Source organism: Elgaria multicarinata, chromosome 2 (genome assembly GCF_023053635.1).
Source record: "Elgaria multicarinata webbii isolate HBS135686 ecotype San Diego chromosome 2, rElgMul1.1.pri, whole genome shotgun sequence".
NCBI classification, from domain to species: Eukaryota; Metazoa; Chordata; class Lepidosauria; order Squamata; family Anguidae; genus Elgaria; species Elgaria multicarinata.
In genome coordinates, this window is record NC_086172.1 from 142789246 (window position 1) to 142807388 (window position 18143).

General features: G+C 40.3%; 1 protein-coding gene across 1 annotated transcript; it reads right to left on the bottom strand.

Moving 5' to 3' along the window:
* Positions 1 to 9392: 9392 nt before the first annotated feature.
* On the bottom strand, positions 9393 to 14657 carry CFL2 (cofilin 2). Its single transcript, XM_063117795.1, has 4 exons — positions 14565 to 14657; positions 11427 to 11734; positions 11263 to 11339; positions 9393 to 11039 (listed from the first exon to the last, which is right to left on the bottom strand). The coding sequence occupies exons 1-4, from the start codon at positions 14565 to 14567 to the stop codon at positions 10927 to 10929; spliced, it is 501 nt and encodes a 166-aa protein (XP_062973865.1). The 5' UTR covers positions 14568 to 14657; the 3' UTR covers positions 9393 to 10926.
* Between the last annotated feature and the right edge of the window lie 3486 nt (positions 14658 to 18143).

Sequence of the window (18143 nt, forward strand, 5' to 3'; positions counted from 1 at the left end):
TTTGCTGAGCTCTAGAAAGGTGCAGAACCCATGTGTGTGAGGCACAAAAGCCACAAAGAACATTTCCTTAACACCTGATTTTCATATGAGCAGGAGGAAACCGCATGAGTGATATCTACTCTGGGTGGTGTTCAATTAACCTATCCTGCTGACAAAACACCTTTCATAGGGTAACCATATGAAAAGGAGGACAGGGCTCCTGCATCTTTAACAATTGCGATAAAGGGAATTTCAGTAGGTGTCATTCGTATGCATGCAGCACCTGGTGAAATTCCCTCTTCATCACAACAGTTCAAGCTGCAGGAGCCATGCCCTGTTTTGTATCTGGGCCCTTTATACTGGAGTGACCAGATACAAAAGAGGGCAGGGCTCCTGCAGCTGTCTGAAACACCTTTTCAGACAGCTGTATCTGATACTGTAGATAAGCACAGAAACCATGGTGAGACAGGAAAAACAAACGTCTGCTGAGGGCAAAATAGCATTGCAATGTTGGTAATATTTAAAGCAGTCTTTGGGAGCCAAATCAAACTCACAGATGTGCATACAGACACCTATTGAATAGTGCTCATGACAACACACACCTACTATGCCTGGAGCTGTTTAAGGTTTAAAAAAACTGTAAGATAAACATATCTAATCTACATATCACAGGGATGGATAGAATGTAGAAGTGGATCCAGTTGTAGATTTCTAAGTGATTTGCAATAAATGAGCAAGGATTTCTGATTCATTATTGTTTAACAATTGCAGCTCCCCACCCACTTTAAATTATATTGCTAAAAAGAAAAAATCTTGGTTACCTAGAAGGGGATTTGTATGTGAAAGGACTGTGAGCGGTGTTCAGTTCTGGTACTCAAAATGAATTCCTGAGCTCAGAATTCTTTGATTATACATATATCTTATGCACCAGCCTCCAGTTGATAGATTTCAGGGTTCTAGTTAAAAAAGAAGAAAAAGTAGATCTCATAAGCCTGAAGTTTGCACACCCAATTAGGGTCAGGGGTGAGTAGCTGTGTTTGCAGGTAATACCAAATTTATCAGAACAGTGAAATCCCAAGCAGACTGTGAAAAGCTCCAAAAGGATGTCTCAAAATGGTGGATGAGATACAATGTAATTTATTATTTATTTATTTATTTTATTACATTTTTATACCGCCCATTAGCCAAAGCTCTCTGGGCGGTTCACAAAAATTAAAACCATGAAGAGCATAAAAACAACCAACAAATTTAAAACACAAATACAAAATACAATATAAAAAGCACAACCAGAATAAAACCACACAGCAAAAATTAATATAGGTTAAAATATGAGATTAAAACAGCAAAGTTTAAATTTGTTAAATTAGGTGTTAAAATACTGAGAAAATAAAAAGTGCAACGTTGTATATACTGAGGCAAAAGACCCTATTTTCTGGTATCCATCGACAGCAACCAAACCAGATAACTACCAAGAGGGCAATCCAGTGGTCAGGATGGAAAGGTCTCTTAGGATATCAGCTCAGTATTCTGGAATGATTACAAAACAATTTTGTAATCATTCCAAAGCACACTGAGCTGAAGTTGCCAGTGCTCTTTCCATCCTAATCACAGGATTGTTCTCCTTAGCAGTTAGCCTGTTGTACTATGGAGTTGTACCCAGTGTCAGACTGGTGGAAAGAAATTATTGGAAGATTACTTCCCTACCCCTCTTTCCTCTGGCAACCCCAAGTCCATGAAAAGCGTCTCCTGAGGATTGTGGGACCTCCTAAATGGGGCCCTTAGAACAATGGGGGATCTATTGAGTTGAGGAACCTGTATTTTTCCTTTCCCTCCCAAAACTCTCCACACCCACAAGCCAGAATAGGACCACAGGGCTCCTGTTCTAGGCTGGATGGTACTCAGAAAATGTGCACTCTTGTTATAGACTAGGGATATAATGCAACATCTTGTTTCAGGTCCCATTTATCAACAGAGTTGATTTGATTTAAATCAAATTGATTTAATCATGATTCAAATTGCTTCTAAAGGACTCAGTTTTAATGATTTAAATACAGTTTAAATCACTAGTGAGGAAGATTCTATTTAGTCATTTTTAGTAGCCATAAATTATTATTTAATATAAATTTCAGCTACCAGGTGCAATCTCTTTTATAACCTGCTGCTGTCAGGATTGGTCCAAGTTGCCCTAGTGAGTATCCAGAATCAGACTCGGAGCCTGAAGAAATAGACCAGCCAAGACAGGAAGCGGGGGAGGAAATTCTCCATGACTCTCTAGGAGTCAAGGAGGAATCTTCCCAGGAGTTTATCGAAGAAGAGGCCCAGGCGCAGAGATCAACCTTCCCACCCTTGGTAACTCAGTCTTTGTCGGTGGGGTAGGGAACATCGGAATTAACAGATCCTAGAGTCTGCCACACAGGGTCAAGCTAGCGGCATTGAGAGGAGGTGGGAGGTGGTGGACTAGGTTAGCTGCTCACCAGAGGTTACAGTTTAAAGACCCTCCATGAAGGAGGGGTTCGGTAAAAGTCTGTTGGGCACTGCAGGGAAACTGATGGTTTAGTTGATGGGCTAGCTGTCGTGATTCCACTGAGATGTGAGACAATAAAGAGGTCTGCTGTGCAATCCACAAATCTTTATTCAGTAAGTAGACATCTCATCACACCTGCAGGGAGTATGAATGCTAGGAACTATCCTCTAAGCTTATTTAGCTGAACAAAGTAAGGCAGTTGCCTATCAACTAAATGGACAGTTTCCTGCCAAGCTTGACAGACTTTTTCCTTTAGGGAGGGTCTTCAAGTTGTAACCTCTGGCGAGTAGCTAACCAAGTGGACTGCCCCCCACCTCTTCTCAACTCTACCTATTTGACCCTGCAGCACAAGCTCCTAGTAAGAGTCTTCCTTGACTCCTATAGAGTCTTGGAGAATTTCCTCCCCTGCTTCCTGTCTTGGCTGGCCTACTTCTTCAGGCTCCAAGTCCAATTTGAGATACACAGCCAGGGAGACTGAGCCTGATCCCAATACTATGCTATTTCTCTTCTACAGTGGAGGATACATGTAGCAGAAGTTTACTCAGGAATCAAGACTGCAGGAATATTTTCTGTTCACTATTGGTTTCACTTTCTATTACCCTACCCCTTGCATTTATATCCAGACTCCTCTTTGTTCAGACCTCCTCCATCTCCCCAAATTCTGTATTCATTGACCTTCTTTATCTTTGCGCTTACAAAGAGACAAGGCCTAGGTGGGTGGGTGAGGGGTGGGGAGAGAGAGAGAAAGAGAATACAGTTCTGTACACCTGCAGCGCAGAATAGGACTGATCAGGTTATCTCCAATCTATATAAACTGCTGTTAACAATATAATTAGAAATTATATAATTAGTATTTGTGATATCTTTGACCTAGGCTCTTTTTTACTAACTTTTAAAAAACAAAACAAAATCTAATTTAAATTTAAAAAGTTGATTTAAATTTTTTAAAAATCCAATTTATTTATTTTTAAAAGTAATCATGTATTTTTATCAACCTAAGAATAATTTGTTTTTTTCCTACGAAAATAGAATCCTTTGTAACAGTTTTGGCTGTTATACCGGTTTCACCCTTTCCTAGAGAAGTTGGACCTGCCCCGTCAATCAATGCACTAGTCACATCTACATTAGATTATTGTAATGCATCATAAATAGGATGCCTATGAAGACAGCTTAGAAACTATAGTGGCTTGGATCCAAAGATGCCTGTCCACTAGCAAGTGGAAAGGCTTGTTTGCTCATGGAAGGGTTGCTTACAGCCTAGTGAAAGAGAATTGCAAGAGAAAAGTGATCTCAAATCCATAGATGTTCCTTCATTTGCCCAAATTCTTTTCAAGATATTTTCAAGATAGGGCTGGAAAAGAATCTTGATGAAACTCTAGAGACCCAGTACCATTCACTATTGACAATACTGGGCTAGATGGACTAATGGTCTGACTCAGTATAAGGAAGCTTCCTATGGGCCTACATGCTATGGGGTCTCTAACATGTTGCCCAGGGCCACCAATGTGCCCACAGATGCCTCTCTTGGCACCTGACGTTCCCTGCTTCTTAAGATTAATTAATTTAGTTTTTACTGGGAGTCTAGCATGAAGCAAACTGAAGTGCTGCTCTCCACAGCCATCTTTATTTGGGTTCAAAAGAGAAGCCGTTATGTATTGGCAAGCTTCCGCCATGGCAGCAATTTTGTGAGTGTGTCCACAACACTTCCCAAAATTCCAGATGTGCCCACAAACCCAAAAAGGTTGGAACCTCTGTGATATAGTCTATGCTATAGCTTCATTATTCACCATTTTTCTCATAATGCAATTGTTTTGAGCACTGTCTTTTATTGTGTTTTTATTAGTCATTGTAAACTGCCATGGAAATTTTGTATTAAAGGGTGGTATAGGAACATTGTAAGTACCATAACTCATCATCCCCACCCCCAATATGTTGTGCCACTGCACTGCAGTAGTAAGGCTTCCACTAATGCATGCATAATGTTCATGGAACAAAGCTGTTTTGTACTTTTTTTTTCTTTATGTGCATAGTTCTTTGCATCCAAGGCAATTGGTTCAAAGGGTAGTTGCTTTTGATTGGGGTGTGCAGCGCCGAGCATATTACTGCAGTATTGCTATCTTTACAGGCTGCGAATTTGCTTCTGAGCTCAATTTCAAAGAATTGAAATTTGGGTGGGGAACTTGGGTGGGGAACATGTCCTCCAAATTATGTTGGACTCCAACTCCCATAAGCCCCAACCAACATGTTGTAGTCCAGCAACATCTGGAAGACTATATGTTCTCATTTTCCCTAAATGGTCTAGGCATAGAATAACTCAAAAATTACCTCACACCATATGAACCTTTCTGAACATTCAGATAACTATCTGAAGCCTTCTAGATGCTCCACCATTGGAGGTAGCACAGCTAGACAAGTTTTTAAATATTACTATTATAAGGCTGTTAGTTGGTTTGTGTATTTAGGTTCATGATTATTTTAGAAACGTAATTTTTTTGGGGGGGGGGAGGACACAATTCTTTTTGGATTGTTAGTTGCTAAAGCAGGTTATAAATATGAAGAAATAAGCCTTGTAAGTAACCACACACCTAAGGAAAGTATCCTCTTTGCCAAGAGACCAAACTGTTTAAGTAAAGACTTTGAATCATATTTTAATAATGTAGTCAGCTTTTAATAATGTAGTCATTTTGTTATTCATCGTAGATACTTTACTCTCACCGTGAAAAAGTACTGTCATATGACCGCCAGTTTCAGTGTCAAAGAATTTAAAGAGTCTGTTCGGATTAATGGAAGTACATGTAGATTTATTCTTGTCTGGCAAATACATACATAGTACTAGCTTCTTTTAAAAACTGAGGGTCCTATCATTCCACTAATATAAAGCTTTTACTGCTTTAGAAAACTTGTTTTCATTCTAATCCAGTACTTTTAAACCTCATTGCAACTTCATTATGCTAGGTGTTGCTTGCACTAGTTGTTCCACTCACTCTTGTACAACCACTAGCAGGACACCACTGTTGCACTTTTTCTGCTAGCGTTATGTTGGATCCCCAAATTGATCAGTGTAGGATAAGAACTTGCCACTATTCTCACCATCTTCATCTAATCTAGATTGGTGCTTACAAAATCATATGACGATATGACGATGTTTGTCTGGAGAATAAGCTAGCATTAGGCAGAGAACACTTCTACGCAGATCACAGTAATGACATCAATAGACATTTAAATTAACCCTTAGCATATAATTTCTCACAATATTACTTTGAGAATACAAAAAAATTCAAATATTTAATGTCAGTTCATACTGCTTAATTTCTCCATATAATGTACTCAAACACAGAGAGAAAGATTAGAGTTAATGGGTTGTACACACAGCAAGCTGGCAGCCATCTCGATTGTGAATGTATTTTTCCCACCACTTCCTTTAGGTGGACGCCTAAGCATTTACTTCTTACCCCATTTCAGACCACTTTCACAAATACATACTGGAAAGAAAAAACAAACTTCAGAATTTTTCATGGTTCCAGCAGTTGGTATACTTATGTATTCACTAGCAGAGTTTGGTTTATTAGTCAATAAAGCAGCTATGGACTGGAAATGGGCCAGAGCTGAAAGATTTTGTTTTAAATATTAGTTGAGTACAGACAACACTATACAGAAGTAGAAATTCAGTTTGTTACTGTCTACATTTATCTTAAGAGAAAATATTTGGTTGCCTGTAAATCAAAGTAAAAAGCAGGGTTTTGTCACACAAGAGTGGAAATGGGAGACATTGTATGGCCATGTCCTGACAATGAAAGAACATGTATTGTCTTCCCCTCTGTGGAGCATATTAACAGATCAGGTTCACATTTTTTCCATCTTCAACAATGAGGAAATTAAGTACATGTTTGAAACACTGTTGGAGTTGGGATGGTATCAATATTAGTAGTAGTATTTATCATCCAACAAGGTAAATGAAATGGAACCACTGTAGAAGAAGCACTTTACTACAACAGTATTTCTTATAACCTGTTTCCCAGCATTTCATGATAAACATATTACAACATTAATACTCACCTTTTATTTTAAGATCAATAGCAATAGGAAAGAAGCAAACTAGAGACAAAAATAAGCAGAGCAACCATGCAATAAAAAATCCTTATCTCAGGATTTCCCTTATTTTGCTTCAGTTCTTTTATCTGAAACTCTGCTTCCACAACCACATCTAGAACAAATATTTTGTTCTTACCTTTTCTCTATGGCTTTTCCACACCTTTCCGTCTACACTGATTTCAATAATAATAATAATAATAATAATAATAATAATAAGAAGAAGAAGAAGAAGAAGAAGAAGAAGAAGTAGTAGTAGTAGTAGTAGTAGTAGTAGTATCCTGCCTTTTGCCCAATACTGGGCCCAGTGGTTAATCACCAGCTTTAAGGTGTCATCTGAACAAGGGCCACTCCTATGCCTGGAACTCCTTGTCATAACTCTTATGCTGGGAAATCTCTTTTCAAATCCCTGACCCCAAATTTTCCTGAGACTTTGTCACAAGCCATTGGTTCTTATCCCCAAGCATGACGAAGTTCAAGTACCAATAGTTCACATGCACTCCTCATTATTCTCCCATTCCCTTGGTTCTTTTCCTTCTCCTCTATCCCATCACCATCAAATTTTAGTTCAAAGTTCCTTGAGACAAGGATCTATATTGTTTATATTCCTTTTTAAAGCACCATGTAGATCAGTGGTTCTCAACCTTCCTAATGCCATGACCCTTTAATATAGTTCCTCATGTTGTGGTGACCCCCAATCATAAAATTATTTTCGTTCTTCTCTACATGATCCATTGTCATGGGATGGTTTGCTAATGAAAATAATACATAACAATAGCTTTAATAATACAAAAGATGATACATGACATAGTTCAGTCAATACAGTTTCCTAAGACCATTGGAAATATGTGTTTTCCGATGGTCTTAGGCGACCCCTGTGAAAGGGTCATTCGACCCCCAAAGGGGTCCCGACCCACAGGTTGAGAACCACTGATGTAGATCATTAAAAACTGGACATAAAAATAACTTTCTGTAAGGTCTATAATCCTATTTACATGACAACAGTAGTTTATACTTCATTCGCTGTTTCTCCTATTGGTGAAACCTTACTTCTCAGTAGGGATTTGGTTAGGTTGCCAAATAGAAGACAGGGCTCCTGCACTTCTAATAGTTGTGTAGTAAATAGAATTTCAGTGGGCATAGCTTATCATGCAGGCTTCCTCCTTTTATAAATGGCCACCTTATTGCCAAAATAATTTTTCATCAGCTAACATGTCTTTTGTTTTACTGTAATCTTCTATGAACTGGAATTGTACCACTAATTATTTTGATCAGGTTGCCAATTACTCAAAACTGATTTGCCCTGGTGAGTCGTTGATAGTGCAATCCTATGCATATCTACTCAGAAGTCAGTCCCATTGAGATCAATGAGCCACACAGATGTGTATAGGAGTGCAGGCTAAGAGAAGAAATTCTTGACCTGAGTAAAAACTGACAGAGCTTAAAGTAAGACAGACAAGTTGTATCAAATGAACAAATGGCATCTGACATCAACTTAGTAGCACTATTCAAGGTTATTACTAAAGTCACTCTTAGTTTCTTTACTTATTTCTTACCTTATTCCATTTTCGTACTTTGTAATTTCCTTTTAGAATGAACCCATATGTTGCATCTTCATATTTTCAGTATTTAAGCTAAACTTGCTTACATTTTTATAGACAAAAGGGACTTTTAAAATAAAAATGCAGTATCTGCACAGACTTTCAGTACTGTCATCAAAACCTTTATTTAACATTTCTTCATCAATAAAGTAACTGAAAGCGACACCCAGTGTCCCATCTACAATGGGACATATGCAAGATGCTTAAATTGAGAAGCTTTCCTTCAACCTTTAAGTCACAATGAGGCCTTCATCATTTTGCATGACAGAAAACAACAGCTGACAGCCTGTTTGGAACACATGCCAGCTGTCTCTCATTTGTTTTATTGTCCAAGCAGTAAGAGTTTTGTAGCAGCATTTCCAAAAGCAAGTTATACTTTACTGGATAGGATCTCAGTCAGTACTTTTTCAGCAGTAAACAAGTTTTAAAACTTTTGGATCAAAGGTATTATGCAGGATTCTGTCCTTTGTCAACATAAATAAGCTTTGATTTTACAGAAATCCATGTGGAACTTTGACTGAATACATAACTAGACTCAATTTTAAAGTAAGTGTACTCTTCAGTATTCAGTTCTAAAGCCTCAGACATCTGTTCAACACAATTTGCAAGCACCAATGACATTACTAGCAGAGGATTACATGAACTGAAAACAGTACTTTACACTGCAGATGGGATAACATTACTCTGTACAGATTTTTTTTTAGTTTAACATTCATTTTAAAGCATTTGGGTTTTCTCCAATAAAGCACTAAGACAGCACATTATAATTTTAGAAGGGAAGCAGTGCAGTTCTAGATATTAGAATTATTGAGCTAGGAGTAGGTTTTTATACCAGCCAGGCTACACATCAGAATATTCGAGAAAGATGTGGGATCAAGACCCTTTCCAATTTCCTTTTTAAAAGTCTGTTAATCATAAACTTTCCATTTTTGCTACAAAACCATTCACATCTAGCAATAGTCCACATGCCTTAAATTCTACAACAGTTTGTTCAGTACTCTAAAAGGTATACGTTTCACTTCTAATAAGCCAGAGACAGCTGAAAGCTGTCAATAGTCAAAGTTCTACAGAGCAACTATCTGTAAATTACAGCATTCAGTTTATAAACCTATTTAGTATTGCTGCCCATTTCTTCCCCAGACATGAGTAAAAAGAAAGTTTACATCTGATTAAACTGTATTTCTGTTCACTGCCACCTATTTTAAAGAAACTGTAACTGTTTTCAATTTCTATCCTTTGATGAAAGCATTCCTCGTAGTGGTATGTACACTTCAACAGCGATTGGCTGCCTAACAGAGTTCCTTTATGCATACCAGTAGAATCATGTCCAGTTTTGCCATTTGTGGAGAACCGATGACAAGATACAAAAGCATGTGTTTGCCATAAATAGCTCTGGCTAACGGACTGCTCGCACAGAGCAGATCAAATTCTCTATAAGGAGAGCAGTGTTTGGCCCTTAGCCAAATCATGTTCCTGATGCAAGACTTAGTAGCTGCAAAAGCTTTCCAGTCCTATTAGCACAAATGTTAACTGAAGAACAGTTGTGCTGCAACTAGACAAAAGATAGTATGTGCAATAATAAACTAACATGTAGAACTGTGAAGAGTATTCCATAATAATACCACTATGTGGCTAATAATTTCCCTTATAAGTTTCAGACATAAGCTACTTGTAGATTGCTGGCCTAATTGTTCCCTAACAGTGGCAATATATTAAGGTAAGAAGAGGTTGGAGAGAAAGGTCCCTTATTCAAATCATTCTTACAGTAGTATCAGGAATAATTTTATCAAGACCCATTATTGAAGTTGAGAACGACTGTTGCATATCTATGAAACGCACCACTGGAAAAAAAGCTGTGCAAAATGTTTAAACATACTTCATTCCATATTTTCCAATGAAAACAAGGCAACATTCTGTAATAAGCCACAAGTTTTATTGCAACGTGGCCAATATATTTGATCTCAAAAACAGTGTTCCATTTAAGGCTCTTTATACAGAAATTGCCATTATGACGGATGTTTTACAAAACATCTTTAGTGTTGCAAGACTTGCATGGTAAACAGATAGCTCCTACTCCTGTTCAGTAGTGTACATTCAATGGAAAAACAAAAAGATGTTATTACAGCTACTTAATTTATAAAGATATGCATGTAAAGGGAATGAAGACTGAGGTACTATAACAGTTTGATGACACCATTACAGAAATTAATTGGCATTCGGGGGAGTGGGGAGAAATCAAACGTATTACAAAAAAGTGCTTTAAATGCATAGTGTTGTGTGTTGCCATCTCACAAAAAAAAAAGGCTTGTCAAGGCAGGTGAGGTGTATGAATGCACAAGAGCCTCATGGAACTGCAATCAAGTGCAACTGTTAAGTAATACTGAATAGTGTCTACCATTTGACCATTGGACAATACTTTAAAGGCAATCAATTAGCTTAAACCTTTTGTTGCTTGGCTAGACTATCCACATCAACTATCACATTCATTGTACACATTTGCAAGGAACGCCCACATCATCTGTTTTGGCTAAGAATATGATGGGAGGCATTTCTCGGATTCTACATAAAACTATCAGGTTTTTCAAAGAACAGTCTAATGGTGATCATTTGTAGACTGTTATGATATCTCCTTCAGGTGGTTGGGATCTGGGAAGGTGGGGCAAAAGGAACTAATGCTATTCCAATTGAATGAGCTGCAGAAATGGAAGCTCCAGATGGCACTTGTCTGTCCTTCTATAAGGGTTTTCCTTCAAGTGAAACTACCACGTTGCCTCCTAGTTTCTCTCCCAGTGTTGAACGATCTTTAATATCATCCAAACCATTTACTTGCCATTCATGTTTAATACCTGAAAAAGACAAATGAACATATATATATACATATGCTTGTTCAGTATTTTAGTACCATGAAGACAAGTACATTGTGTAGCCTTACTGAGAAGTATTAAATATATACCAACCCATCTGCCTACTTGACTAGCAGCTTAAACAAGGTACTTGTCCAAAGAGAACTGTTACTCTGAGCAAATGACTAAACACAAAGTTGTGTTATAGAATATTTTCTGCTCATACCTGTGAATTTCTTTTTAATGGCATCTTTAGAGCTTGCGTAGATCATCTTGCTTTTTAAAGGGGCACTTTCTGGAGCCCTATAGATGGGGAGGAAAAACTTGTTATTCAATCCACTGAAGTTTGGTAACTAAATTGTTTTAATAATAATCCTTTGATTTACACACCAGAATATAAATACCAGGTCTTCTTTTTTAGACTCCTTTGTTTCATACGTTGCATCATACAAAGCGTATCGGCAATCATTTAGAGGTAACAGCTTCACAAATGATGTATAAGGGTCCTCCACTGTATCACCAATGTCACCAACTAGTATCTGCTTTGCTTCTTCTACAATTATTTGTCTTTTGTCATCACTTAAACAGAAGAGAACTGCTTTCTTTCTTTTTTTAATCTCTTCTGGCGTTGAAGATTTTCGGACTTTCATGTCATTAAAAACCTTGATAACGTCATCGTTCACTGTTACTCCAGAAGCCTATAAAACAAAGTGAAACAGCATTCACTAGAATGATCTTAATCTATAATAAAAAAATGTATGTAATGGAAAATGGAAGGCATATTGCCTGAATATAACCTGAAGTATCAGATTTATCATGCAATCCTATACTCATTTACATAGGAATAAGTGCCTTTGAACTCAGTGGTGCTTGCTTCTGAGTATAGTAAGCACTGTCAGAAGCCTACAAACTGGTCTTCATCCAACCCTCATGATATTATTAAATGTTTAGGAGACCAATCTAACATGACCAATTACCTACTTTAATATTAATCTAGTTTTTTAAACATTATTTAGACTACAATCTTGAGTAAATTAAGGCTGAAATCGATATGCACATTTACTTGAGAGTAAATCCCACAGAATTCAGTGGGCCTTAATTCTAAATTAGCATGCTTAGTAGTACATGAGATATTCCCTTGAAATAATAAAATGCAATAGTAGTAGTTCATACCCAGCTCTGTCATTATTCTAGTTCAGTTCAGTGACATAAGCTGCTGGGAGCAGAAGAAATGCCTTCTGTATTGTGTCAGGTTTAATGTTATATATTTAAAATTCCTAGATTTTATTTAATACTGCCCTATAAATATTCCAGTGAAGTTACTACATGATGAAGGAATCAAGGACAGAATGTACAATTCCACTGAAGAGCACTGAGCCTTGCAGGAGTTGAGTGTGAAAGAATGAAACTCATACATTCTGACTGGACAGAGGTGTTAAAGTTACAGCAGAACCACAGGAACTGATTTTTTCGTTTTCCACTTTTCATCTGATGGTACTGTTATAAGCTTGCAACAGAGGATGAAAAACTGTGCAAAAGACCCATGCACAATTAGCCTCAAATATCCTTGTGGACATTTACGTTACTATGGATTGAACCCTTGGAACAGTAGCTACCATGGCACTGCTTTGATATGTAAAGGTCATTGAACGATTTTTTTAAAACTTCAAAATAATGAATAACTATACTTTCAGTGATCTTGCTTTCAGAAAAACATACCCCAGAACAGAGAAAGAAGATTTTAAGTACATTAGAAGTTAAGGGAAGACTCATGGAAGTTGTAGAATGAAGTGACAGGTTAAAGGTGAAAGTGCTGTTTATCCATTTTTGACTTGTTCCTTAAAATGTAGTATGTTCAAAGAAGAAATCTTCATTTAAAAAAAATCTTACTATTAAAAAAGCCTCCAATAATTCCATTTTATATCCTAAAGTTTAGAAATGGTTCTGTTCTGTAAACAAACAGAACTGGCACATTTTATATCATTCATTTAGATAAAAAGTTGAGACGATACAGCTCCTTTATTATTTTTCCTTCTCTCCCTCTACTAGAAAGCAAGCCAGTTTTTTGTGCCAATGAGACAGTCATATAGCAACGTTGCCCAAATACAGCCAGGACTTTCCTGCCCTTCTATTGGATTTTCAGCAACATATTCCTAGGGCAGTGGGCAGGCTCCTAATAGTCTGCTGCAACCAGAAGAGCTGTGTTTTCTGTAGACACAAGGAAACATGCCCCCCAAATGTCTGCGTAACTCACATTAAATTCCAGCCATAAATGGGATGAATAAGCTACATATGATTAATGGTATATACCACTCAGCTTCATGCTTACCCAATGAAGGGGTGCTCTATCTGCAATTTATGTTTAATTAAAGCACTCTAACAAAGGTAATAGCCATCTCTGCTTGGTGTTTTTCCTCAATGTTCTTGACACAGAAGGGAAAACACACAATGGACCCAACTATGCGTCATTCCACTACCACCCTGATTCACGTTAAGGGAATTGCTTCCCAGTTGAGAGAAGCAAAAGGCTACTGTATCCTTCCAAAATACAGTGAAATACATTTCACTGATGTACTTCACTCCAAAATAAAAGCAAGGCCAACCCCAATATGTAATATGCTATTCTGGAGAGATTCTCCCTCACAAAGAAGGAGAGAATGAAAGAGGCATAACCTGCTATGCTCCCCATTACTAGGCAAAGGAAAACAGCCCAAATCTTTCTATATGGTCCAGGCTCCTTCATATATAACTCCCATCAATAAGGGATACACATGTGTTTTGTTATCTTTAGCTTATCCTCCCAAAACGCAAAAGGGATACAAAGCCTGTCATTGCTTTTTCCTGCATATACCCAAAAGAAAAAGGGGGAAGACATATCTTACTGAAACTCAGAATACAGATAATCCTTATACACCCCGTTATATCCACCCACTCCATCCCAGGCAGTCATGTCCTATGCCTCCACAGAAGGTGAGAAGAAGCGAAAGACCGCTGTTTGGTACCCGCTCCGCGCTCGCAAGGGCCAAACCCTACCATCTTACAAAGAGCTTTCCCCCGCCCCCGCTACATCTATGGAGTAGCCAAGCACAACTAGCCCCCCTCCCCTTCCTTTTGCTTCTCCACACACGCACGTAGAGTGGCAAGGTTGTAAACTGAAAAGGATTTTTTTTTAAAAAAAAATGGCAAGACCTAAAAGCGTGGGGGGGAGGACCTCAAGCCCCAAGACCCCCCCCCTCCTCTTTATCCGTGCGCGAACACTCCTAGACACTACAACCTCTGCCATGCCTCCCTGGCAAGCCAGTCGCCTACCCTGCCTCCCTCTCCCACCCCAAGAGTTGGGGGGGGGGGCTCCCCTGCCACCCCCTCCCCCGAACCGAAGCTAAAATTAGACTAAAATGGCCGCCAGAGGCCGCGGGCCCTCTCAGCACCTTTCACCCTAGGGGGCCTGGTCTCGCCGTCCTGCCACAGCCCGGCAGAAGCCAAACCGGCCAGTTCACGCCAAGCCAAGTCAGGCTGCCCCGCCCTTACCATGGTGGCGGGTCCCTGTTGCGGTGGTGATGGCGACGGCCGCTGCTGCTGCTGGTGCTGCTGCTGCCTATGGAACGGAGTCTGACTGACGCTGCTAGCACAAGTCGGTCGAGCGCAGGCTGGGCTAAAGAGAGGAGATAGGCGGGGGGTTCGGGTGGGGGGGGAGAGGAAAGGCCGGTCACATGGGCGCAGCCTCCTCTCACCACGTGCTGCAGGCCCTGCCCAGCCCTGCAGAGGGAGAGAAAATGGGGAGGGGAGGGGAGAGGGACCGCCTTTTAGTTTTCACTAGTAGTGATTACACACACACACACCCCTCCTCTTCTGACTGGAAATCTTGCGAGGGAGGTGGGAGGGAGAGGGAAGGCTGAGGAGGGAAAACTAGGGCCGTCCACATCACGCTCTGGTCATTGTCTAGCAACAGGGCCAGCTCTAGGATTGTCCCCCGCTCCACATGCCCTTGGGGCAGACTGGCGAGAGGACGGGACGGGACCGGGGACCCGATCGCCCTCCTCGCTCCGCCGGCGGACCCATTCCTTGCCCCGCCCCTCCGCTTGCCCCGCAGGCGATTACAAATGAACTGATGCGGTGGCTTCGCCTTGCGGCTGTCTGCGGGGGCTTGCTCACGCGAGCCAGCGACTGATCAGTTGCCGCCGTCTCTGCTTTCTCTTCGGCGAAGGAGGGGAGCGTGGGGCCAAATCTTCCGCATTCACGGACCACGAGGGAGAGGGAGAAGGCGGGCGGGATGAGAAGGGCTACTGTGCTTGCAAAGCCCGTTTGCCTGTGCTCGCGCTTAGTGGGACAACGCCGCCGGGGCAGGCGGATAAGGGCGGGAGAGCACGAGCGGAGGCGGTGGCTGCTCCTCCAAGCAGGTGCCTGAGCAGCAGAGATGCTTGCAGGGAGCAGCTGCAAGCCGCTGCGGCTACGGGTCGGCTCGGTCTCTAGGCATTGCGTGGTTGGGATTGAGACCGCCTTGTTAGGCAAAGGCAGCGGCCAAGAGTGAGGACGGAACAGCGAAGGCAGCAGGTGAAAGATGCAGCAGCTACTGCGTCTCCCCCTCTCTGCGAAGCGTGGCTATGGGATTGGGTCCGGTGGGCTCAACTGCCGCAGCTGGGGAGGGGAGGAGCCTATGCCTCCTGAAAAGGCTTTGGTCCTGGAGAAGGAGGGGATCCTGGGCTGGGCTGGGCTGGGCTGGGCTGCGCTGCGCTGCGCTGCGCTGTGTGGAGCACCGTTCCCCAACCTCCATGCTGGGGACGTAAAGAGAGCCGTGTTGGATCAGACCCAGGGTCCAGCTAGGAAGCCATAAAACAGGACGCGGGTGCAAATGGTGCACATAAGTAGTTGACTGCCTCTGATACTGAAGGTAGCATATAGCCATCAGGACTAGTAGCCGTCTCCTCCAGGAATTTAACCCCCTTTTAAAGCCATCCAAATTGGTGGCCATCACCACATCTTGTGCTAGTGAATTCCAGTGTTTAATCATGCGCTGTGTGATGAAGTACTTCCTTTTTTCTATCCTGAATCTCCCACCAATCAACTTCATGCAATAACCCCAGGTTCTAGTATTTCCAGAGAGGGAGAAAAATGTCTCCCCATCCACATAATTTTGAACACCTCTATCATGTCTCCCTTACTCTCTTTTCCAAGCTAAGCAATTCCAGCAGTTGTAACCTTCCCTCATAGGAGAGTTGCTCCAGCACCTTGACCATTTTAGTTACCCTTTCCTTTTCCTGCTCTGTGATATTTTTGTTTAGGTATGGTGACCAGAACTGTACACAGTATTCTAAGTAAAGTCATGCCATAGATTTGTATAAAGGCAGTATGATGTCGAGGGTTTTATTGTCATTTCCTTTTCCAATTATGCTTTACATGGAGTTAGCCCAGCGCTCAGCTGCTGTAAAAAAGGCAGACATTTTCAGCTAGCTGTCCAGCACAACCCCAAGATCTCTTTCTTAGTCACTAGCCCAGATCCCATCAGGTTATATTTGAAGTTTGGATTTTTAGTCATAACATGTATCACTTTACACTTGCTTACGTTGAATTTGCCTTTTGAGTGCCCATTCTCTAAGTTTGGAGAGATCATTTTGGAGCTCCTCACAAACCCTTTCTCTTTTAACTCCCCCTAAATATTTTGGTCTCATTGGCAAAAGTGGCCACTTCACTGCTCACTCCTAATTGCAGATCATTTATGAACAAACTGTAAAAGCATTGTTCTCAATACAGATACCTGTGGGATCCCACTGTTTACTTCCCTCTATTGGGAGAATTTACCATTTATTCTTACTTTCTGTTCTTTTACCTGTTACTGATCCATAAGAGGACCTCTCTTCTTATTCCATGACTCTCTAACAGCTAAGTTTGCTCAGGAGTCTTTAGTGATGGACTGTCAAAAGCATTTTGAAAGTACAAGTAAACATTGTCCAGAAGACAATGTCTACTGGACCGTCCCTATCTACATGTTTATTGACACTCAAAGAATTCTGAAAGGTTAGTGAGACAGGACTTACCTTTGCAGAAGCCGTATTCTTTTTCAGCAGGGCTTGTCCTTCTATATGCTTACTACCCTATTTCTTAGATTCTAAGATGTATTTTTCCCCCCATATAAACATCTCTAAAAACGGGGTGTATCTTAGAATCGCGGGTGTGTCTTAGGGATTTTTTTCTGTTGGTAGTACTGAAATTAGTGTGTGTCTTACAATCGATGGCATCTTACAATCGAAGAAATACGGTAATTTCATATTTAATAGTGCTTTCAACCAATTTACCCAAAAGACGTTAAGCTATCAGTCCTATAATTTCCCAGAATCCCCCTGGATCTCTCTCTTTTTTAAAAAAAATTGTGTTACATTAGCTATCTTCCAGTCCTCTTGTACAGAGAGGATGATCTTACATTGCATATTTTGGTTAGAAGATCAGTAATTAAATATTTGAATTCTTTGAGAACTCTAGGATAGATATCATCTGGGCCCAGTGATTTATTTGCTTTTCATTTATCAATAAGATTGAGAACGTCATCTTTTGTTACCACTATTTGCCTCAGTTCCTCAACACCCTTCCTGAAAACGTCAGTTCAGGCACAGGTCTTTGTTGTAATCCAAAACAGCTGGAGGCCACCTGATTGGGGAAGCCTGGTGCAGAGTTTTGTTTTGTGTATCAAGATGACGTTGATGATGATTTATTACATTTATATCCCACCTTTCTTCCAGTGTGGAACTCAAGGTGGCTATATGTGGTTCCCAGGTGGTCTTCCAAGCACTGACCTGGTATTTTCTTAATGGGCAATCACCTACTCTATGACTTTAATTACAATCTGAAAGAGGGAATAAGAGTTTCTAGATATAGACAGTGATCAGACTTTTAATACACATAACAAATTGATTTCTTTTAAGGATCCTGACAATTAACAATCCTGTTTGGTTGTGTACATGGGGATAATAGGGGCTGTCTCACGTTCAAAAGAAATAGGGGTTAATGACCCACCATTAGGGATGGATTTTTTTAAGGTCAAGATGTGCTTGCATTCCAAAATTTGCTAAAGGACTATTTCATTTCACATGTGCTGACATTGTCAAAAATAAAGAG